The sequence below is a fragment of the Hyperolius riggenbachi genome, chromosome 2, assembly GCF_040937935.1.
Source record: "Hyperolius riggenbachi isolate aHypRig1 chromosome 2, aHypRig1.pri, whole genome shotgun sequence".
NCBI lineage: Eukaryota > Metazoa > Chordata > Amphibia > Anura > Hyperoliidae > Hyperolius > Hyperolius riggenbachi.
Genome location: NC_090647.1, coordinates 263,595,216 through 263,619,547, shown reverse-complemented (window position 1 = coordinate 263,619,547; position 24,332 = coordinate 263,595,216). Strand labels below are relative to the sequence as shown.

Sequence of the window (24,332 nt, the reverse complement as noted above, 5' to 3'; positions counted from 1 at the left end):
CAGGGGGCGGGGTAAAAAAAAATAAAAATAGCGTTGACAGATAGTGACAGGGAGTAATTGATGGGTGATTGGGTGCAAACAGGGGTCTGGGGGGTGGGCAGGGGGGGGTCTGAGGGGTGCTGTGGGCGATCTGGGGCAGGGGGGGGGGAAGAAATCAGTGTGCTTGGGTGCGACATAGGGTGGCTGCAGCCTGCCCTGGTGGTCCCTCGGACACTGGGACCACCAGGGCAGGAGGCATCCTGTATAATACACTTTGTAAACATTACAAAGTGTATTATACACTTTGTATGCGGCGATCGTCGGGTTAACATCCCGCCGGCGCTTCCGTATGGCCGGCGGGATGTTGCGGTGGGTGAGCCCATGCCCCTACAAGGACCGCCGCCATTTGTCAATACGGTGGTCATTGCGGGGTCCACTTCCCGGCCGCCATTTGTCAATACGGCGGTCGGGAAGTGGTTAAAGAGAACCCGAGGTGTGTTTAAAGAATGTTATCTGCATACAGAGGCTGGATCTGCCTATACAGCCCAGCCTCTGTTGCTATCCCAAATCCCACTAAGGTCCCCCTGCACTCTGCAATCCCTCATAAATCACAGCCGTGCTGTGAGGCTGTGTTTACATCTGTAGTGTCAGTCTCAGCTGCTCCCCCGCCTCCTGCATAGCTCCGGTCCCTGCCCCCATCCCTTCCCTCCAATCAGCAGGGAGGGAAGGGATGCAGGCAGGGACTGGAGTTCTGCAGGAGGCGGGGAGAGTAGCAGACTGACACTATAGAGATAAACACAGCCAGCTCTGACAAGCTGTTTGTCAGCAGCGTGGCTGTGATTTATGAGGGATTGCAGAGTGCAGGGGGACCTTAGGGGGGTTTGGGATAGCAACAGAGGCTGGGCTGTATAGGCAGATCCAGCCTCTGTATGCAGATAATAATCTTCAAACCCACCTCGGGTTCTCTTTAAGGCCCTTTTGGTATGCGTTAGTACATGTTCTTTCCATAGCAGTGTATTGTGAAAAAGATTTAAGTTAAAACGCGTATTGTGGGAACCAGGGCTGTGGAGTCGGTACAAAAATCCACCGACTCAGACTCCTCAGTTTAGAATTCCACCGACTCCTCTAATTTTCATATTACAATCTTGTTGATTGAAAGTATGTAACATAAAATTCATCTCTTAACTGCCAATGCTTAGGAATTTTAAAAGACAACTGAAGTGAGAAGGATATGGAGACTGCCATATTTATTCCCTTTAGTCATAGACTAAAACTAGTCCTTGGTAAGAGTACTTGTAAAAGGTACAAACCGGAACAAAGAACATCTATCAGGCCCTAGGCAATGTAACTGTGGGTACATGTAAGAATGATGTGCAGGTACTCTGCAGGAGAATGAGGAGATTCTTCCTCTATTACACATTCTTCATGCACAATCTGAACCAGGTTTATGGGCGATAGACAACACCTCTGTGTTCAATGTGCAAAACATTCTCAGTGGATTCCCTGCAGCTCTGTGGGGAGTGCATATGTAGAGTATATTACTACTGTGTAACTAAGTAAACCTGAGACAGATGAAATTAAAGTTTTATACATACCTGGGGCTTCTTCTAGCCCCCTTCAGGCTAATCAGTCCCTCGCTGTCCTCCTCCGCCACCTGGATCTTTTGCTATGAGTCCAGGTACTTGAGCCAGTATTGCTTAGTTTGCATGCACACACTCCGCCGCCGGGAGCGTACTACACCTGCGCAGCAGGTGCAGAATGCTCCTGGCTGTAGGAGCGGCACGTGGCCGGACACCGCTGACTGGCTGAATTACCGGGACTCATAACTGAAGATTCAGATGGCGGAGGAGGACAGCGAGGGACTGATTAGCCTGAAGGGGGCTGGAGGAAGCCCCAGGTATGTATAACACTTTTCTTTTCATCCGTCTCAGGTACCCTTTAATTTGTAGTCACCAAACCAAATTTTAACAACATATCAAATTATTTGATTTCATGCGCAAAGAGTGCATACATTTGCATAAATCAGCATCAATGCAGAATTATTTCCAGCTCATTGACCATCTCTATTAGTGACACAGCTACACATCAGGCTTTATTCTTACAGCATAGATGTTATTTAGTATATATAAGAGATTCCTGTGTACACATCATATATACTGTACAGTCACAATCAGATATGTATATCTGACTTTAAAAATATGGAGACTGCTTTATTGAAGCAGCACAAGTAACTAATTTTGATTGGTTTATTTCATTTTTGTGGACTAAGCACAGCTATTTCTGTATATATAAATTATTTATGAAGACTATTATCTGAGAAATAAAACATTTTATCATATTTTCTATTTTAATTACAGTTTAAATTAATTAGGAGTCGGAGCATTTTTCTCCCCCGACTCCGACTCCAGGCACCCAAAATTGCTCCGACTCCACAGCCCTGGTGGGAACTGTGCCATAGGAAAACATGGACATTATTTAAAATCAGTTTTCCTTCAGTTTTAACTGAGAGCAAATGATTTAAGTGTAAAAGGGGCCTTACCCTGCTCCTGCACCATGTCCTGGTGGCACTAATTACCATATATACACTCGCAAGCAAGCCGACCCCCCAACTTTTACCTGAAAAACCAGGAAAAAAAAATCATTGACCCTCATAAGTCGGGGGTAGGAAATGCTGGCCGCGTGATCCCCCCAGTGTGTCCCAGTATAGCTAGTATAGTGCCCAGTATTGGTAGGTAGTGCCTCAGTATAGCTAGTAAAGTACCCAGTATAGCTAGTATTGTGCCCAGTATAGCTAGTATAGTGCCCCAGTATAGCTAGTATAGTGCTCAGTATAGGTAGGTAGTGCTCAGTATAGCTAAAGTGCCCAGTATAGCTAGTATAGTGCTCAGTATGGGTAGGTAGTGCCCAGTATAGCTAGTAAAGTGCCCCAGTATAGCTAGTATAGTGCTCAGTATAGGTAGATAGTGCTCAGTATAGGTAGATAGTGCTCAGTATAGCGCCCCAGTATGGGTAGGTAGTGCCCCCCCCCACCCCTAGCTTACCCGGCAGCTTCCTCTATTCCCCTCTCCGTCTCCTGCTCGCCCGTGTAAATAATTCACAGCAGCTCGCCCCACGGCGGCTGCTGTGTGATGAGGGAGGAAGCTGCAGAGAGAGCGGCTTCCTGTAGCGGCGATGTGTATCGCCGTTACTATGGGAACCGCTCTCCCTACAGCTTCCTCCCTCATCACACAGCAGCCGCCGCCGTGGGGCGAGCTGCTGTGAATTATTTACACGGGCGAGCAGGAGACGGAGAGGGGAATAGAGGAAGCTACCGGGTAAGCTAAAAGCAGCGGCGGCCGCGGGGAGGCAGGGGGACCAACATGACTCGCAAGCAAGCCGTTTGGCCCACTTTTTGGGGGTCAAAAATTTGGTTTGCTTACGAGTATTTACGGTACTATTCCCCCTCCAGGTTGCTGCGGATAGTGGGGATGATTTAATTAGTCTTCCAGCTATTGCTGGCGGCTGAATTAGTGTTTTAAAAGTAACTTGAGCTCCGTCTTGATGGTGCCCAAATCATTGACTGAACGCCGCTATAGCTGTAATTCCTATTACGGCCTATAGTGGTGCCGGCTGCGCCCAAATCGCCTGAGCCTAACAGCACTCAGGTTCTGCTTCCAGAGCCCATTTGATTGCTCTATGGACTTCAATGGGGGTCCTGAGTTGATTGACTTAATGGAATTGAATGATACCCCAACCAGGAAGTGCAATGCATACTCAAGTAAACTGCACAGGGATTGTCTCTACAAGCAAGTTGTTCCAGTGAATGTCACTAGAAAGGTATGTATAAAACCCATGCCTGCACTCACCCCTACCTACACTAGATGTGCAGAAGCAATACTTCACCCAGCAATTATAAGGGACAAGCTTATTACTTGATTTACAGAGGTGGTGGAGAGGGGTAGAAATCGTTCCTCTCCTGCAAAGCCCCAAGAGAAAGCAGGTGGGGTCTGTGACAAATAGTAGTGGGTGGTTTTCTCTTAATATAAAAAAAAGTGTATATTTTGTGTTCTTTTTTTTCATTCTTGCATCCTTTCAACTTTTTTTCTAGTGTGTGAATGAGGTGGCGGTCATGTCATAATACTGATTTGACATATGCTTGGACACATTACAAAATAGTAACACAACAATGCCATCCCAAAAAATAATGTATACTTTCTTTTGATGCATAATTCACAAAAATGGAGAAGCACCCATGCAAGAAGACCTTTGTGTGCCTTAGCTCATGGTCACAGTACCTAGTGACCCAGTAACAAAAATTCCACGAAGCTGGCACCACCGAATGTAGTAAAAAGCTCTTTATTCAAACGTCATTAAAATGACATTCAGTCAATAATAAAAAAATGTAGCAATGGCGACAGCCCGCTGTTTCGAACTTGACGTCCTTTGTCAAGCCATACTGCTATCCATAGCAGTATGGCTTGACAAAGGACGTCAAGTTCGAAACAGCGGGCTGTCGCCATTGCTACATTTTTTATTATTGACTGAATGTCATTTTAATGACGTTTGAATAAAGAGCTTTTTACTACATTCGGTGGTGCCAGCTTCGTGGAATTTTTGTATACTTTCTTTGTAATTTTAAAATGAAGCAAAATGTACTATCTTTTCCAGCCATTGCATCAGTCTACTGAAACCAGTAAATTATGGCACTCTGCTGACATCTGCTGGTAATTCTAAGTGAGCTAATAGTCACATACGGTAACTACTTATCCAGTACAAACACTTCAAACTGCAAGCATTACACTACATTTTCCTTACTTCATTTGCTAAAAGAAAAGCAGGAGTTTACAGGTAAAAAGATGGTGCACTAAGCAACTACTGACAAAGTTTGCATGAGAATAGTACTGAAATGCATTATGGGGGTGGTGAGTAGCAGTTGGCTGATGGTGTAATGGTTAAGGGCTCTGCCTCTGACACAGGAGACCAGGGTTCGAATCTCGGCTCTGCCTGTTCAGTAAGCCAGCACTAATTCAGTAGGAGACCTTTGGCAAGTCTCCCTTACACTGCTACTGCCAATAGAGCGCGCCCTAGTGGCTGCTGCTCTGCTCTGGCGCTTTGAGTCCGCAAACTAGAAAAGCGCAATATAAATGTTATTTGTCTTGTCTAATTAGTATGACGCAAGCGAGTGTTAGAACTTGTCAAGTTTTTAGGTGTTTATTGCTTTTTTGGATACTGCTGAAATCTAAAGCCAGGAAAAATCCCGCCTCCATACACACTAACCACTTCATGTCATGGGGCCAAAGGGTTCAAAAGCACACATGTTCTTCTGTGGAAAAGGCGGACGTTTATAAAGGCCCCTATTTGCACTTAAAGTTGCACAACTAGGGTGTTTATAAAATATGTCAGTTTTGCAGGAAAAGTTTGAGATTTTGAAAATGGTCATGTACAAAAAAAATAAAGGGAATGCCATAATGAGAATTTTCATCACAATGAGCAATTTCTCCAGCAATTTATACATACCTTTAAATCTTTTAGCACTAGACCTTCTAAACCTTCCCGGATAACTCGAGTGATCATATCTGCTAGATCAGAAGCTTTCTACAATGATGGAAGATGGAAACATTGATTAAGAAACAACATTTTTCTTTCAAACTCAACTACAGTAGTTAAAATATCATAAGCAATGACCAAAACTGATGGCTACAGTTACTATTCTACAGTTGTATCATAATCCATTGAAAACCTTCCACCAAATGAATACTGGCTGATGCACTTACCGTGACATGCTTCATTTCTGAGAACAGGATATGGTTAGGGATTTCCACCATATTGTCCCGCATAAACTTTCGTCTTTCAACTAAAGGCCTACAAACAAAATAAATGTTAATTCACTATTTTTTATTTTTTTTTTACAAATAGGAAAATACACTTTTTTTTCTAGTCACAATTACCTGTCCATTAAACTAACACCGTTAAAATATATGCAATCGAAAACGAAGAGGCACACGCTGGCATCCTTGAAAGCAGCTTTCTGAAAAGCAGAGAAATGAAAATTATTTATGGAGAGAAGAAGCTTCATTTCTGAGAAGAATAAAACACAGAGATGGAGGAGTCTGAATGAAAATGGACACATTTATTAAAGCTAAGATCTAGCTGTAAAATTTCACTTAATGCCTTCATTAATGGGTTTACTGGAAGGAAAATAGCCAGATATGAGAAACCTGCATGCAGAAGGAATATTTTCCCCTGAATTTAAAGAACTACCCAACTTTAGACAAATTCAAAGCAGGGTGGGTAGAGGTGATTTCACGTATGTATTTCATACATATCTGTCTAGCAGCAGTTACTAACAACCTGCATAGACAGACTGCCCCCCAATAGTTACACAGTACAAGGTATGTGCTGCACCTCTAGAGTCCACTTGAATGATCTATGAAATTGAAAGGGGGACCTGAGTTGATTAACAACCTCCCTAGCAGTGTGACCATTTCCAAATTTAGGGTCTAAAAGTGGTGTAATTTTTCCCAAGCTTTGAAACCCCTCAAAACAGGAAAAAACACCATACTGACATACCACTCTGAGCAGCGGATTTCTGTTCCTAGCCTGACTCAGGATTACCGCTAAAGAGGTTAACGGAAACCTGAGATTGTATATTCTGCAATTGGCCCTGGTATGTCCTCCGGTCTGGGGCGTACTGGGCAAGGACTTGCTGCACGCCCCCCGTCACGCTCTCGCTGCTGGGAAAAGGCGCAGAACGCTCTTGGCTACAGGAGCATGATGGGGGGAGCATGCACGGCCAGACTGCGCCTTCACAGACTTACTGGGGTAGATTTCAGAAGATCCAGGAGGAGGCAGAGGACGGCGAGGGAGCGATCAGCCTGGGAGGGGGCTGGAGGAAGCACCAGGTACGTATTTTTTTAATTTCTCCTGCTCCATCTCAGCTATACTTTAAACGTAAATCCCAAAAAATGTGGGTCATTACTAATGGCTAATAAATGAAACAGTGAATTTTGCCCCCAAAACGTTTTTCCACCCCTCCCCTATTACCCTCTAAGGCTAAGTAGAGTCTCCCACTCATCTCTCTAGGCCCTACTGGTTCCAAGATTGCAAGTGCTTCTGGGAGAACCTCTTCCAAACGCAAAAAAAAAAAAAAAAAAAAGTAGAAAAAATCATGCGTTTTGCGATTTTGCATTTTTAAGATGGTGGTAGCCCGAATCTGATAAAGGAACAGACTGATCAGAAATTTTCATTAATAGGTAAGGTTTAGCTGGTTAGTACTGTTGTACTTGCTATTTACATAGCTGTGGGTGCAATAGTTTTTTTTTAGCTCAGCTCCTCTTTAATGGAAATGAATGATGCCACAACCAGGAAGTGTAATGCCTGCACATGTAAACAGCATAGAGATCGTCTCTTCCAGCACGTTGTTCCAGTGACTGCCACCAGAGAGGTATGTATAAAATCCACACCTGCACTAGATGTGGGGAAGTGATGTTTCCCAGCAATGAGGAGGGCGGGTAGGGGAGGTGGTCGAAATAATTCCTCTGTCCTGCAAAAACGCAGGAGGTGCGACAAGTGCGGGGCGATGACAAATAGTAGTGGGTGGTTTTTTGTTAATTAGAACAAAATCAAGCACATACCTTGTGAACGCCTAATGTTCCAAATGGAAGGGGCTTGCCTGTGTTAGTATCGATAAGAAGCACTTCCGAGTCCAAAATCATGGTATTCCCACCAGGGAAAGCTTTAGGAATATAATCTTTAAAATGAGCAACCTGTGCAAAGACAAATTCACAGATATGAACAAAGCAGTTCAGATATGGTTACATTGTTTTAACACTTCACGCCACCTGAATCTTTCCATTTTGAAGTACAATATCAGCCACAGGAATGGAACAGCACTGGCTTCAACTGAGCCAAGCTCTCATACAACAGTGTTGCCATTTCTCAAATGCCAAAACTTAGCTCAGAAACACCAGTAACTAGGGTTTTCACCTCATGCACAGTTCTTCCCCAGCCACCTCTCTCCACTCCATCTTCTTGGCTCAGAGACTTATGGTGCCCATTCATGGTACCATTTTTTTTCATCCAATCTTACCATTTCCATGCAATATAAGGGAACTGCCCAAATTATCTGTTCAGTATATTCACTTAAATTGACCCTTATACTACATAGAAATTGTAAGACTGGATGACCAAAATTGTCCCATGTATGGGCACCATTAGCATTTTTTGCACATCATTCTTCCAATTGGTTACACATAATCTGCCTCTTGATCAAGTGCTAGCGAGCACTCAATAATGTCTGCCTCTGCAGCCCCATTCACACTTACAAAATGCAAAAACACCTGCGATTTTTGCCAGTGTTTTGCAGCAGTGATTTTTCCGCGATTTCACGCGGAGAAATCACTGAACACTGCGGCGATTTTGGCACGATCGCGTTTAGCGCTTCTATAGCACTGAAACGCATTCGCCTGGAAATCGCCTGGCAACGAGTTTCGCGTTTTTGCCCATTTTTGGGCGATTTGCGGCAATTAGCGCAAATCGCCCAAGTAAGAACGGGCCCATAGAGTTTCATTACGCTAGCGCTTTTAAAAAGCGTTTGAGCGTTTTGCCAAAATCGCGGCAAAACGCTCTAGTGTGAATGGGGCCTTAGTGTGTGTACCATTATTTATTCTGGAGATATGACATATCCATAGTCTTCTCTCTTGACCTTTATAAAAACCAATTATTTTTACCCCTAGTATAGCCTTTAGCTGCTTTTTCTTTTCCCCTCCAACCTTAGTTGTATCTAATTTTCAGTCTAAATTAATCTCCAAACCCCTGATTTATAGACAAGACAATCCATTTACACTGTGTTCAATGCTCATGCTGCATAACCATAGATTACAACAGTGCTGATAAGGGTCTTGAAATTTCTTAGCTTTGCGTGTTTAAAAGCGAAGCAGCACCTTTCTCCAGTAGAAATCCAAAGGTCCAATTTGTTCAGTAACACTATTTATTCTGGTTGGTAATGGTTGATACCAAGAATGTGGACAATTTGTAATAAATGTATTAATTTGTTGTCCACTCTCAAATACTTAGTTTCCTTATGGTTCACTGCCAATTCCATTTTCTCCTTTAGAATTAACATGTATATCATCTTTTCTAAAAGCATCCAACACCTAGATAGGAATGCTCCTCCCTTACCTAACAACTTTGTTTACCTCAGCTGGATCAGTCACCCTCCCATGGACTAGGACCATTGCTCTGGATCCTTGTGAAATTACTTCAACCATAGATTTTTTAGATTGTCAAGAGTTAGGACACTTTATAAAGAATACTCAGAAAGACGATTCTCAGTAGTTGCTTTAATTCATCTACATCAGGCATGTTGAAAGTCTGGTCCGGGGTGCCAAACGCAGCCTGGCAAGCCATTTCTGGTGGCTCCCAAATCTTTCTACAGTTGTCACTTCCCTGCGGATCCCGCAGCCCACAGCTGCAGTGCAGCATGCAGTGGCCAGCAACAGCCCCAGATTAGCAGCTGCCACTAAATGCACACAGTATTTGGGTTATTTCCTGTGGAAATGTTTTATTTGACAAAATGTAACAGGCGCAGCAATCAGCAAAAATTGTTTTTCTTAATTTTGCTAGTTCGGCCCCCTAGCACTCTCAAGAACGGCAACATGGCCCTTGGCCTAAAAAGTTTGGACACCCCTGATTTACACAGTAGAGATTAAAAGGTCTACAAATATGGGATCATCAGTGGGGAGTGAAAACTGAAAAAAAAAAATGCTTAACCTCCTTGCCGGTTTTCCCGACCTGAGCTCGGGGTAGAAAAAATAAGCTATTAGCGGTGATCCTGAGCTCAGGTCGGGGTAGGCATTGCAGAGCTTTACCTGTCAGTTGTGGAGTCCCGCGCGCGATCTCGCTGCGCAGCGGGACTCCAGCCTCTCTCCCCGGCAGTGTGGGGTCTTTCCCTGGCCGCCGGGATCCCCCATGTACCCGCTATTCTTCCGGGGACCCGGCAGCCAGTTGGAGCAGCGCAGCCGTGGTGGTGGCAGCAGAGCGGTGGTGGCAGCGTGACATCATCGGGGGCGGGGCTAATATTGAAAACTAACTTCTCTATATTAGAGAAATATAGAGAAGTTCGTTTATATGTATATTATATATCTTGTGGGCAAAGAGAAAACTGCAGCACAGGAGCCCAGGAAGGTACATTTTTTTTTTATTTTGCTGCAGATCTCCCTGCCAGAATGATTTTTTTCAGGTTTTAGGGTCTGAAAGAGTGGAAAAAAAATTGCACCGCTTTTAGACCCTAAAATCTGGAAAGAATCAGACCGCCAAGGAGGTTAAAGTCGATCCATTAAGAAATTGGCAATCTATCCTACACGGTTCAATTTCATATAAAAAAATCTTAAACTAATAATTATAAAAAAAAATTTCTCTACAACCGATCGTTTTTTATTGAAATGCTGTAAAATTGGATCATTTTATTGTATTGTGTGTGACCACCTATAAAATTATATTCAAACGGTGCTGCCACACTGGTGCATTCGCGGTGCGATGATTTCCGGCAGGAAAATGCTCAATGTGCGATGCGACTTTCCTTCACCATTGCAATCTTATTTTTAAGGACGTGCAAAGGAACAGGTATAGTGTCAAAGCGCCCATACTGTCATTGCATTTGTAGCAGAACATCAAGCTACAACAATACAGGAGCTCTGTAAAGCCCCATCTACACTATGGGACATTGTAGCGATCCGGCGGCTCGATTAGCCGCCGGATCGCCTATTCAGCGTGCCCGCCGCGTCCCCGCTCGCCGCATTCGATTCCCCGCTCGTGCCCGCTCGTCCCCGCCGGCGCCGCTAATCTTCCGCTCGATTCCCTGCCATTGTCCCCTCGCGGGGAGCAAGCAGGGAATCGGCGGTGCGGAGATCCGTCCTTTCGGATCTTATCAATCGAGCCGCATCAGCAGCTCGATTGATAAGGAGCATCGCGGCCGCATCTACTCGTGTAGATGCGGCTTAAAAGAAAACAAACCTTGGGCTGCTTGTTGAGTGGATGCAGCGAATGCCAGTCATGTGCAGTAAACCTCCCATATTTAGAGTGGTAGGGACATGCACTCAGTTAAAAAAAATAAAATGCATTTTAACACTTGAAATGTATGGTAAGGAATCAGACCACAGAGACTTATATACTAATATCTGCAATACTTGCCTTATGAGGAACAACTGGCTTGAGGCTACGGCTGAAATAACTGAAGTGATCTCCATTTTTGTGCACTTGAACTCGCTCCCCATCATATTTGATCTCTGCATACATTCCATTTGGACATTTCTTCATAGCATACTCTATAGATTTACATGCTTCAGCCTGTGGAAAAATGAGAGCAAAAGTCAGAACTAATATTGCTACAAACAGGTGTTCGAAAACTAATTTTAGCAGCTTCCTTCAGTCTCACGCCATATACAGGTATACCTGAATACCAATCGATTTTGTTTGGGCGGAGGCACATATCTAATCTAATCTCATTTTAGATTTCTGTCAAAGCAGAGTGCATATAGGGCGTTTCTGCCTCCTGCTTGTCCCGCAGCCACTGTTGTTCACTGAAAAGCAGAGGACCTTCACCCCGCCCTCCATACTCAGCAAAAGCAACATTTTTCTTGGGGGGGTGGTATGGACGTCTGGTAGGACCAGAGCTGGTGGAGGAATGAATGGGTTATTGAGGATCCAAATGACAAAGCAACAGATTACAGTGATATGTGAAACATTAAACTTTATAATATTTCAAACTACAGGTAAGAAGACTTGCTCTCTAGCTGGGTAAACCACCTCTTAGGTAGATGTCCTCAAATCCTATTGACAACACTTACCAGACCTGCACTTCTTAACATGAATCACATTGTATTGTAAGGCAGTGCAGGAAAACAACATATCTGGAGAGCAGACATTAACATAAAATAAGCATAGGGTTTGTACCAGCATAGGTTGAACAGGTGTCATGAGTGTAGCTTGTATGCTAAGAGTGCGTTGCATGCCTGGTGCTTCTTGCTGGTTTCGTAGGACACGCTCCACCACGTCTCCCAAATTGCGGGATGCTTTAAATGCATCATGTGCATTAGGATCAAGAGCATCAAGTCTAAAGAAATAAAAAAAATTAAAAAAACTTAAAAATGGTGTTCCCATGCAAATTCCAAAATCTACAGTTTATTAGCACAATTTTAGAGCTGAAGATTAAAGATGGTCAATAAGATTCAAATAATTCTGACCTGATGCAAGATTAAGCAAATTCTGTATGCAAACAAACTTATGCTGCTTGAAAATTGACCAAATGAATACTTTCTTCGCAAGACTCGACTGGTCCATTTCAAGCAGCAAACATTTGCACTGAAAATTTGCATAATCATGTAAGCAATGATTTGCATTTCATTGACCATCCCTAATGAAGATATATTATATAATATTGCTCTGCCTTGATAAATAAGCTCAACTATTTTTCAGAAATGTGCAGAAAATTCAGGACCAATTTATAAAGATACATTTTTTTTTCAAGCCATGTTAGTAATGTTGAGTACTGTATTTACTTATTTTGCATGAAAAAGTAGTTTCTTAAAGGAGTTATCAGGCGAAATTTAACAAAATAAGCGCTACTTACCTGGGGCTTCCTCCAGCCCCAAGCTCCCAGCTCTGTCCGCAGCCATTCGCCGCAAGTCCATCCCGGTCCCCGGAGATGACATCAGGCCGACCTCCAGGTCGGCCTGTACTGCGCCTGCGCGAGCGGCGCTGTCAATCACCGCCACGTGCACCGGAGCGGACTGCGCACCTGGACCTGGAGGTCGGCCTGACGTCATCGCCGGGGACCGGGATGGACTTGCGGCGAATGGCTGCGGGCAGAGCTGCGGCGAGGGACATGCTGTGAGCTTGGGGCTGGAGGAAGCCCCAGGTAAGTAGCGCTTATTTTGTTACATTTCGCCTGATAACTCCTTTAAATGCTTAGTTTTCAGGAGTGTTTCCCTTCAAGAAATCTGAGCAAACAGACTAATCCTGGAGGTTAAAATACAGAAAACATATTACATAGATAGTAACGTACCCAGGAATGTTTTGTCTGCAATGAGGTCCCTCATTGCAGATAAAAAACATTGCTGGGTACATTACCTTGGGTACTTACATGTCTAATGCGAACTACACACCAAACAATTTCCCATCAGATCAAACCAATAATTTGCAACATGTCTGATCTGCTCCCGATCAATAACGGGATCGATTTTGTGCAGTAGCAATCTGAATATCAACTCAGTTATTGTTCGGTATGACATGTTGGAAATTATTGGTTTGACCCACTGATCTGAAAGGAAATGGCACGGTGTGTACCTAGCATTAAAGGGACTCCGAGCAGTGCAGAAACTATGGAAAGATGCATATCATTTTAAAGCTCTCTTTCTCCTCTTTCCAATGATATATAAACCGCCGCTCCCTACGCCTTTTAGTTTTCACTATTTCCGCGATTGAAATTGCTGTGGCCACGATGTCGATCGCTAAAATAGAAAAAACTAAAAGGCGTAGGGCGACGATTTAGGTGTCGCCAGAAAGAGGAGAAAGTGAGCTTTAAAATGATATCCATCTTTCCATAGTTACATTGTATTACACAGGGCGACTTTTTCTGCTGAATGCAGCTGCTGACTTTGAGAAAAAGTCGCCCTGTGTAATACAATGTAACTATGGAAAGACGGATATCATTTTAAAGCTCTCTTTCTCCTCTTTCTGACGACCCCTAAATCGTCGCCCTACGCCTTTTAGTTTTCTCTATTTTCGCAATCGAAATCACGGCAATTTCGCGAAAAAAGCGAAAACTAAAAGGCGTAGTGCGGCGGTTTATATATCATTGGAAAGAGAAGAAAGAGAGCTTTAAAATGATATGCATCTTTCCATAGTTTCTGCACTGCTCGGAGTCCCTTTAAAGAGAATCTGTATTGTTAAAATCGCACAAAAGTACACATACCAGTGCGTTAGGGGACATCTCCTATTACCCTCTGTCACAATTTCGCCGCTCCTCGCCGCATTAAAAGTGGTTAAAAACAGTTTTAAAAAGTTTGTTTATAAACAAACAAAATGGCCACCAAAACAGGAAGTAGGTTGATGTACAGTATGTCCACACATAGAAAAATACATCCATACACAAGCAGGCTGTATACACCCTTCCTTTTGAATCTCAAGAGATCATTGTGTGTTTCTTTCCCCCTGCAGCTATCTTCCACTGAAGTGTCAGGCTGTTTCTGCCTGTATGTAATTCCTCAATATGTGAAAGCCCAGCCAGCTCAGAGGACGATTTATCCAGCTTGTAAAAGATAAGAGAGAAGAGAGAAGCTGCTCTAATCTAAATATCACACAGGCAGTGTGCAGAGAGGGGCCTGAAAGGGGAGTTCATAGCAGAACCACAACACTGAAGAACTTGGCAGCCTTCCAGACACAGGCTGACAAGTCTGACAAGAGAGAGATAAGTTGATTTATTACAGAGATGGTGATAGTAGAACGTGCTGCAGTAAGCCAGAACACCTTAGAATAGCTTTTGGAACTTGTAGGATGATAAAAAAAACAGGATGCAATTTTTGTTACGGAGTCTCTTTAAGGGATTACAGGGCACACAATCTATTTTACAGTGCTAGTTGTGCTCATTAAGATAGTAGTAAACCGCTTTATGCATCTAGTGCTCCTATAGAAAGATTTCTTACAGTGCGCAATAATTGTCTATCTTAACAAAAACGGAACAACAAAAGGAAAAGCAGCAATAAACTTCACAAAGCTCTGGTAACACTAAGATTTTGTCTTTTTTTACTCGCACAATAGGAAGGCATATTAAACACGTGTATTACAGAATTTTATATAAAACAAGGTGATTAAGTCTCACTACGAGATTCATGGCACAAAAAAACAAAGTATAACAAAAACATATGAGTCACTTACACGTGCTTCGCTCCTGAATTCATCTTCAAGTCATGCTTGATGAGACGAATAATACACTTCAAGTCATTACTGGTACATCTGCAGATAAAAAAAACAAATCAGATATACTTCATATGTCAGTGCATCGGGTAAACACTAACCTGGTAATGTAATTTCCAGCAATCCTTAAAAAGGGACACTGAATAGATCTTAAAAATGCAACACTGAACTTACCAGCCCCCTGTATCCTGTAAGGTCCTTTGGCATCCCCTGGGCCCCCTCCGTTCTCCTGCTGGTGGCTCCATTAGCAACTAACTACGTATGCGCAGCCTGTCTCGATCACGTGCCCATCGTCGAGAACAACCTGCGCATGCATGGTTCATTCTCTTGAAAACTGTGCATGCGCAGAATGCTCACAGCGACTGGCGCGTGATTAAGACAGGCGCACGGACAGCCTGCGCATGTGCAGTTGCCGCCAGCAAGAAAACAGAGAAGTCCCAGAGGGACCTCACAGGCTACAGGGGGCTGGAGAAAGCCCAGGTAAGTTCACTATTGCATTTTCAAGGTCTATTCAGTGTACCTTTAAGGACAAAACACACAAACTAAATATATGTTTGACCAAGAAAAATCAGCATCTCTCCTATAAATTAAATTCTTCATTAGTAGGAATGACCAGTTAGATCAGTGGTCCTCAAACTAAGGCCTGTGGGCCGAATATGGCCCCCCCGAGGCTTTTTTACCGCGCCCCCCTCCCCTCACACAAAATGTATTACTTATAGATGCGGTCAGCTACATCTTTAAAAAGGGACACTTAAGCCAGGAATAAAAAAAAAATAAAAAAAAATAAAAAAAATCAGTTTTATTCTCCTGTGACTTCTACCAGGCCCCTGCAGCCATCCTGTGCCCTCTCAGTCACTCACGGAGCCTCTGGCCCCCAGCTAGTTTCGTTTTCGCCGACAGGCCTGGCCACTCGTATTTTTCTTCAAGTTCCCGTCTGCAATAGCATCCTGCGCAGGACGCTATTGAGGAAGGGAACATGAAGAAGGATACGCAGGTGGGGGTTCTTCCATCGCAATCCATTTACAGAGGCTGGGCCTGTCTATAGAGCCCAGCCTCTGTTGCTAGTTCGTTTCCTTCAAAGACCCCCCTGCGCGCTGTCAGACCCCATAAAACACAGCCGCGCTGGCGACACGCAGCAGCTGTGTTTAGCTCACTACTGTCAGTCTCGCCGCTCCCCCGCCTCCTGAATCGCTCCGGTCCCCGCCCACATCCCTTCCCTCGCCGCTGATTGGAGGGAAGGGACGCAGGCGGGGACCGGAGCGATTCAGCAGGCGGGGGAGCAGCCGAGACTGACAGTAGTGAGGTAAACACAGCCGCGTAGGGAACTAACAAGCAACAGAGACTGGGCTCTATAGACAGACCCAGCCTCTGTATATGGATTGCGATTCGATTAAATCCGACATATCCGATCGAGATTCAATTTGCCATTGTTCTGCAATGATAAATCGAATTGAATTGAATCCCTATCGGACATGTCTGATTTAATCGAATCGTAATCGAATCGCACAAAAAGCTCGTATCGTGTAGATTGGGCTTTAGAGTAATGCTACATACACACTTGAGATAAAAGTCTTTGGAAAATGCAAGATCACAGACCAATTTTATCCCATTCCATGTAGTATGAGAGCCATACTCTACACAGTCTATTCTATGGAACTGCACACCCCATCAGATAAAATCTTTGCAAGATGCTGCACACAAAGATGCCCGTACACATTCAAAAGATCATTATCTGCAAAAGATCTGTTCCTGCAAGAGATCCATTCCTGCAAAATGCATTCATAGTCTATGAGATCTGCAGATCATCATACACACCTTGTTTAACAGGCAAGCAGATCATCTACAGATCAGATGCACCAGGATGGATTTTCAGATCTGCAGATGATTGCCAGATATGCAGATGAATGTCTGTTAAACAAGGTGTGTATGAGGATCTGCAAATCTCAGACTATGAATGCATTTTGCAGGAAGAGATCTTTTGCAGGAAGAGATCTTTTGAATGTGTACGGGCATCTTTGTGTGCAGCATCTTGCAAAGGTTTTATCTGATGGGGAGTGCAGCTCCATAGAATAGACTGTGTAGCATATGCTCTCATACTACATGGAATGGGGTAAAATTGGTCTGTGATCTTGCCTTTTCCACAGACTTATCTCAAGTGTGTATGCAGCATTACCTGCCACATCAGCGGCTCGATTGATAACTGAAAAACGTATAGTGTATGCCCAGCATTACACCAATGCAGCTGCTAGCTTGTACTGCCTGATGTAGTACAATGCTACGGGAACCTTGTTTATGTCCACCTCCAGCCAATGAACAAATCATGATATCGGTGTTCACCAGATGGTGTTCTGCTGACTTTACAGCCTTGAGTTCCTTTCTGTTTCAACTTGGTCCACCATCTTTGCAGGGCAATAAGACTAATATGGACTTCCCCCTCCAGGAGCGAGTATTTGTAGTATGAAGGAATTGTAACAGGTGCTTCCATATTTTTCCTGAATTTAGATGCATTTTGTCCATCCACCACCAAAGAGACGGAAATACAGAATTTATGTCCAGGTTACAGATGGTCCTAGGATTCTCAATACCGCTGTCAGTCACTGTGAAGCCACACATGCTGTCAAAATAGCTATCTTTATAGCTATTTTTATTCTCACTTATTTTTAGCTTTTGATTGTGTTATGCACATACCATTTGTTTTAATTAGTGCAAAGTGTGAATTTATGCATATCTTGCATTGTTAAGCAATGGGTTAATGCCACACTGAACTTCCAAATGTTCCCTCAGGCTCCCTGTAATGCCAGCTATCAACTGCAGGGGAGGTGGGAGGAGTTGGCAACCATATATATACTCTGTGAAATGTGTTTTCTGTAATCCCCCGACGAAGGCATATGGCCGAAATCCGGATTGGGAATACTTTTAGATATGCAATAAACAAGAATTTGTTTGTAAGTGCAATTTTGTGTGAGTCTGTCAACTTTGGGCGCAGTCTGCACTATGGCGTTTGTCCCCTCTGTATTCCCACAACCAGGAACCAGCTGGCAGAGTCTTGGAACACATTGGACTGCGAGCGGCGACATCACCATTGGCGGAAGGGGAAGGAGACGGTTTCCGCATCTCCGTGCGACCATCCGCGTGCATACAGCTCCGCTATCCATGCGGACCCCGTACAATTGTACGCAATATACGGAGGACGCTGCACACTGATAGGGAGTTATTTCTATACTCCCAAAAGGTACTGTGTCACACATATGAACTGTCTCTCAGGAATTGTTGTCCACGAGTATTTGCAGTGCGCAGTTTTTCTGGACGGACGAACTTGATCATATTGATCTGTACCATTATTGTAAGCGCTAGGTGCTCCATTTTTTTCTTACATAAATAAACATGCTGACTTGTCTGCCATCTTGTTCAAGCTATGTGCACAACAAACCCTTTTTTTGAAGTAGTGTGCCACCATCACAAGCAGTACACAACCACAGATATCATGAATAACCACATGTGGCGAATCAGACTTTATTAAAAAAAACAAAATCGCAGTGTAACCCACAAAGGCAAGCAGAAACACTCAACGGGCTCTGGTAGCTACCACGACAGCTGAAACCATATGAATGAATTATCCTACAATGTAACGTGCCCCACCAGTGGCACACATGTCACAGTATGGGAAACTTTACTCAACAACAGGATATGAATATATTTATTGCCTTCCAATTCACTGAAAACCGGCAAAGAAAAAAAAAAAAAAAAAAAAAGGAGGTTGAGAGTAATACAATACCCAAAATATCCTCTGCAATTTAAGCATTTCAAATAGCAAGCCTACTGGTCTGAGCAGACATTCCACAACATTACCTGTGTGCAATGTCCTCCAGTACTTTCTGCTGGTCTTCTTCTTTGGTCATTTTGGAGAGCTGAGTGAGCAAGTCATCGACTTCTTGGATGGTCATAAGACTTTTAGCAGCTGGTGGGAAGGCTTTGCTTTCTTCAAAGAATATACGAACAGTTTCCGAAACATCTCCCTAGATACAATTAAGTAAAAGCGTTAGGCTGAAGATGAAAGTTTTATATATTTCCGGAGAAGATTAAAAGTAAAACATTAAAAAAAAAAATACAAAAAAAACTGGCAAGTTTAATTTTATAACTGTTTTACCTGGTCGAGGTCTCTAACCATTTCTTCTTGGTTGCAGTTGAATATACGGCTAAAGAGCTTGACAATCTGTTTATCATTGAGGTTATAAACGCTCTTAATGACACCAGGTAATAGCAGCTTCACTGTCAAGTATGTGTCTCCATGGAAACCATCTATAACAAGACAAGAATTTACAGAATTACAAGATTTTTAATCATCAGAATCTTGTATCTCTGCCCATTTTCATTTTTGAATATTCAAATACAAAAAAAATCCTGTGTTACTAGGCAAGCGGTGATATTCACTGAGCTAAAGGTACTTGCTACGTAATTCAGTTAACCATTTAATGGCAATGTATCGTATTAAAACGTCATGCTTTTGCCTGTTAATGGCAACATGACGTTTTAATACGTCGCGCGTTCCCGCCGCCGCTCTGCTCGTGTGCGCGCCGCTACCGCCGCCATTACCGTCGGGATCCCGTGCTGAGTGATTGGGGAAGAGGACTGAGCGGTCCTCTACCCAATCGCACTGCCTGGAGTGAATGGACGCGACCGCAAACAGTGGCCGCGTCCATTCATAAAAACAGGAAATGTTACAGTTTAATAAAGAGTGTAAAAATAAAAAAAAGTGATCACTTCCTATACAGTAGTGTTCACTAGCGCCATCTTGTGGCCAAAAAGTATATTACACACACATATATATATATACACACACACAAGTACATACACACTACTAATAAAATTAATAAAATAACACTTCCAACCCTCCCCCTCCCCAAAAAAACACTAGTAAATTAAAATCAGCTTAAAATAAATAAATAAATAGTTGCCTTAGGGACTCAGCTTTTATTAATCTATATTTTATGGGGGAAAATTAATTTTAATTTATTATATAGGGGCTGGTAATTATGTCCAGAACAAAAAAAAAAAAAAAACAGAAAAATAACACCTATATTTCAAAATAATATATTGTCGCCATACATTGTGATAGGGACATAATCTAAATGGTTTAATAATCTGGACAACTGGGCAAATAAACGGTGTTTGTTTTAACCACATGAGAATGTTTAATTTTAAAACTATAATGGCTGAAAACCGAGAAATAATAATTTTTTTTTGTTTTGTTTCCCATTAAAACGCATTTAGGATAAAAAAAATTCTTAGCAAAATGTACTACCCACAGAAAGCCTAATTGGTGGCGAAAAAAACGAGGTATAGATCATTTTCTTGTGATAAGTAGTAATAAAGTTATTAGGGAATAAAAGGGAGGAGCACTGACAAGTGAAAATTGCTCTGGTCCGTTAGAGTAAAAACCCTTGGGGGTGAACTGGTTAAAATACCCAATGTACCTCCACTGGTTCCCTTTGTTAGGAAATCATGAATAATCTGTGTCTTGGCATTGTAGCTTGGCTGCTCTGCAACCATGGCGCACACCTTGCGGAATTCACGCAGTAAACAGTCCTTATGCTTTGGATCACACTTTGCAGTGGACAGCTTTGACCCGCTGCTGGAGCCACTGCTGGAACCTGCTGCAGATGTGGTTGATGGATCTGGCTTTGCTGTAATAAGAAATCAGTTAAAATAGGATTACATATACTCTGTAAAATGACAGTACTGTGTAAAATGATTCAATCACATTACAAAATTATGAAAACAGGTTACATTTACTAAACTTAATAGGATTATAAGTGGTGTAAGCTGTCACCAGTACCCAAACATACTTTCTATCTACGGCATCACAAAACATTAAGCAATGTAGTAAACAGGTGATCACCAGATATGGTGAAGGAGATGCTATTCATTTTAGCTTGCATGCAAACAATCAGGGCTGTGGAGTCGGCACAAAAATCATCCAACTCCTCAGTTTATTCAATCCACCAACTCCAGGTACCCAAAATTGCTCCGACTCCACATCCCTGAATGCAATGCCAATTGTATGCAGCTTGGAACAAACCTAATCAATTGCATATCCTCACATTTTTGACTGGACCAATTCTAAGCTGCCCACAATTTACAGTAAACCTGTATGTAAGCAGGTTTGTTGCTGACCTAAGTAGAGGGAAGGCTCTGGATACATAATAAATTTCCAGTTATCTCTCCGTCCCACTGTTGTCAGCTGCAATGTTCTCCCCAGGCTCTTTTAGCCGGGTGCTCCACCTGGCTAGTTTTGATGACCACCCGGCTGTCATCGGTTCACCTCCTCCTATGTGGTAAGCAGAGTCGGACACAGAAGCACTGGCCCTGCATTCTCTCATCTCGCCCCACCCAGCTACTTTTGCATGCCACCAGGCTGGAAAAAAATTCTGGGGAGAACACTGAGCTGGTTGAAGTTATTTGACTTGCCAGGCCTAACAGCTCTTCGGTTATCATTGGGCAGCCTCCAGAACCACTCCTGCCCAGATTAGTTCCAAAAGATGACTACTTGGGGACACAAGTACTTCCAAATGCTGCTTAAGGATCACCAAAGAATTACCGGTGGCAGGACAAATACATTTAAAGGACCACATTGTGAAAATTGTAACATTTAAAATACATGTCTACATGTACAAATAAGAAGTATGTTTTTTCAGAGTAAAATGAGCCATAAATTTCTCCTATGTTGCTGTCACTTACAGTAAGTAGTAGAAACCTGAAAGAACGAACAGGTTTTGGACTAGTCCATCTCCTCATGGGGGATTCTCAGGGTTCTCTTTATCTTCAAAAACATTTCATGAATCGCAGTTGCTCCATCCGACTGCCAAATCCGTGTGCAGCTAGCAGGGAGGCTGGCCAGTATCTCTGTATAAATCTTTTTCAGGGAGAATCTTTATAAAGAATAAAGGCCATGCTGTGAATCCTCTATACAGACATGGACTAGTCCAAAACCTGTCAGTTCTGTCAGATTTCTACTACCTACTGTAAGTGACAGCGACATAGGAGAAAGGTAATTTATGGCTCATTTTCCTTCATATTTGAATGTGATTACATGTATTGTACAATTTTTCATGACAGTGATCCTTTAACAGCTGTATGGTATTCTGCCTTCCCTGTACTTAGGTAAGGAAACTCACTCAGGTTTGCTTTAATTGCATCTTATTGCCCATCTCCAAAGAGTCTGGACAGCAGAAAAGGGCCCCAAAGTCTCCATTTTGGAAAGCTAACAACCTGGGCTATTCAAAAGTGGATGTTTTGTATGCTACAGACTCGTGTAGTTTTGCTGAAACTGTCACAAAACAAAGTTTGATAAAAAAAAAAAAAAAAAATATGTTTTAATGAGCTTGACAATCTGTTTATCATTGATCATCAATACATAAAAATCAGTGTTACTAGGCATGTGGTGATATTCACTCAGCTAGAGGTACTTGCTACATAATTCAGTTAAAATACCCAATCTACCTGAAAATCCAGAAAACTTGAGGGGTGAAGGATTAGGTGTAATTGCTTTAGGTAGAGATCCACCTTGTGCTGCTGGGGACTGATTTGCCTTTGCTGGAGTTTTTTTCCGGGGTGTTGGTGCAGCTCCAACTTTAGCAGCAAGTTCTGTGAACAAAATAAAATAATCAGTAAAAAAACAAAACAAAAAAAAACACATAAGAGCAGAGAGGACATGCTGCGTTCACGTACGCTTTAAAGTAAGCCTGATCTAAAAATAATATAAAGAGATAATAGTATGTGTAGTAGTAATGGTAAACAGAACCTGCCTGCAGACTTAGGGCTGGACACATGCTAGATTAAAGTTGGCCGATATCGATTGCCTGGTGGACCAATTCGGCCAAGCAATGGTCGATAAATTTGTTCTGCCCGTCCACCATGTGACGTCACATCTGTGCCGTGCTACCCCCCCCCCCAAAGGAAAGGCCAAGTAGGAATGGTACTTTAACTACTTAAAGTGAACCTCCAGACTAAAAATCTACTCAGCAGAAATGAAAAGGCTTGGTGTTTCTTTAAAGGAGAACTGTAGTGAGAGGGATATGGAGGCTGCCATATTTATTTCCTTTTAAGCAATACCAGTTGCCTGGCAGCCCTGATGGTCTATTTGCCTAAAGAAGTGTCTGAATCACACCAGAAACAAGCATGCAGCTAATCTTGTCATATCTGTCTAAATTTGTCAGAAACACTTGATCTGCTGCATGCTTGTTCAGGGCCTATGGCTGAAAGTATTAGAGGCAGAGGATTAGCTGAATAGCCAGGCAACTGGTATTGCTTAAAAGGAAATAAATATGGCAGCCTCCATATACCTCTCACTACAGTTCTCCTTTAACAGTTTCACAGCATCAGAACTTTGTTTTTCTTACCAAAGCATCATTTTTAGCTGCATTTTTAGCTAAGCTCCACCCATCAAAGAAAAAAAGCCCAGGCTTTTTTTCCCCCTGATGCTGTGCAGAGCATGATGGGATTTCCTATGTTGTTATTCACGTTGCCTAGCAACTGGGAGAGGTGCTCAGCACACAGGGCAGTTGGAAACTGTGTCTCATGCTCCCTGTCACCTCCTTTCAACCAAAAAGATGGCTTCCCTCATCAAATCAAACAAACATTTGCCTGTTCTTTTAAAACAGTGTGGGTAAGAGATTATATTACCTATCTACTTTAATTAACATAACTAATGTAACTTAATGACATTATGTTTGTTTAGGCTGAAGTTCCTCTTTAAGGGCCGCGGTGATTGAAATCTACGCGCTGTTTTAGTGGGCTCTTGGCTGGCAGGGCGTATATTTCAAATTACCGCCTGCAGCGTGCATGCACTGTTTCCAACGCTCCCTGCCGATCGCGCCACTCAAACCAGACGTCTCTCGCCGCAGCTCACAGGCTCTGCCTGTCTCTATGACGGCAGAGCCATGTGAGCCAGTCAGGAGCAGATTTCATTGGCTCCTGGCCAGGTCTATCAATGTAAGCCGCTCCCATTGGCATACATTGATAGACATGGTCAGGAGGCAATGAAAGCGGCTCCTGACCGACTCACGTGACTGCCGCAATAGAGATGGCAGAGTATGTCAGGAGGATCCGGGCGTGCGGCGGGTATGGGCGGTTGCGGCGCATATGCACAACGATTTGTCGGGATTCCGCGTTGGTATTGTACCAGCGGTCTTTAAGGGAGCAGAGACCGCTGGTTTCCGTTGGTATTGTACCAGCGGTCTTTAAGGGAGCAGAGACCGCTGGTACTTAAAGGACAACTGTAGTGAGAGCTATGTGGAGGCTGCCATATTAGTTACCTTTTAAGCAATACCAGTTTCCTGGCTATCCTGCTGATCCTCTGCACCTAATATTTTTAGCCATAGACCCTGAACAAGCATGCAGCA

At 43.1% G+C, this 24,332-nt stretch overlaps 1 protein-coding gene across 2 annotated transcripts in view; it reads right to left on the bottom strand.

The window, feature by feature from the left end:
* The window catches only part of LIG3 (DNA ligase 3), a 67,214-nt gene that overhangs the window by 25,195 nt on the left and 17,687 nt on the right, over positions 1 to 24,332 (bottom strand). For both annotated transcript variants that reach the window (XM_068268598.1, XM_068268599.1), the window contains exons 3-13: positions 22,432 to 22,575; positions 20,406 to 20,615; positions 19,079 to 19,230; positions 18,781 to 18,947; positions 14,893 to 14,970; positions 11,911 to 12,070; positions 11,149 to 11,304; positions 7,593 to 7,724; positions 5,907 to 5,986; positions 5,733 to 5,820; positions 5,476 to 5,553 (exon numbers count right to left, since the gene is read on the bottom strand). In XM_068268598.1, coding sequence (XP_068124699.1) covers positions 5,476 to 5,553; positions 5,733 to 5,820; positions 5,907 to 5,986; positions 7,593 to 7,724; positions 11,149 to 11,304; positions 11,911 to 12,070; positions 14,893 to 14,970; positions 18,781 to 18,947; positions 19,079 to 19,230; positions 20,406 to 20,615; positions 22,432 to 22,575 — 1,445 coding nt within the window. The remainder of the gene's footprint in view (positions 1 to 5,475; positions 5,554 to 5,732; positions 5,821 to 5,906; positions 5,987 to 7,592; positions 7,725 to 11,148; positions 11,305 to 11,910; positions 12,071 to 14,892; positions 14,971 to 18,780; positions 18,948 to 19,078; positions 19,231 to 20,405; positions 20,616 to 22,431; positions 22,576 to 24,332) is intronic.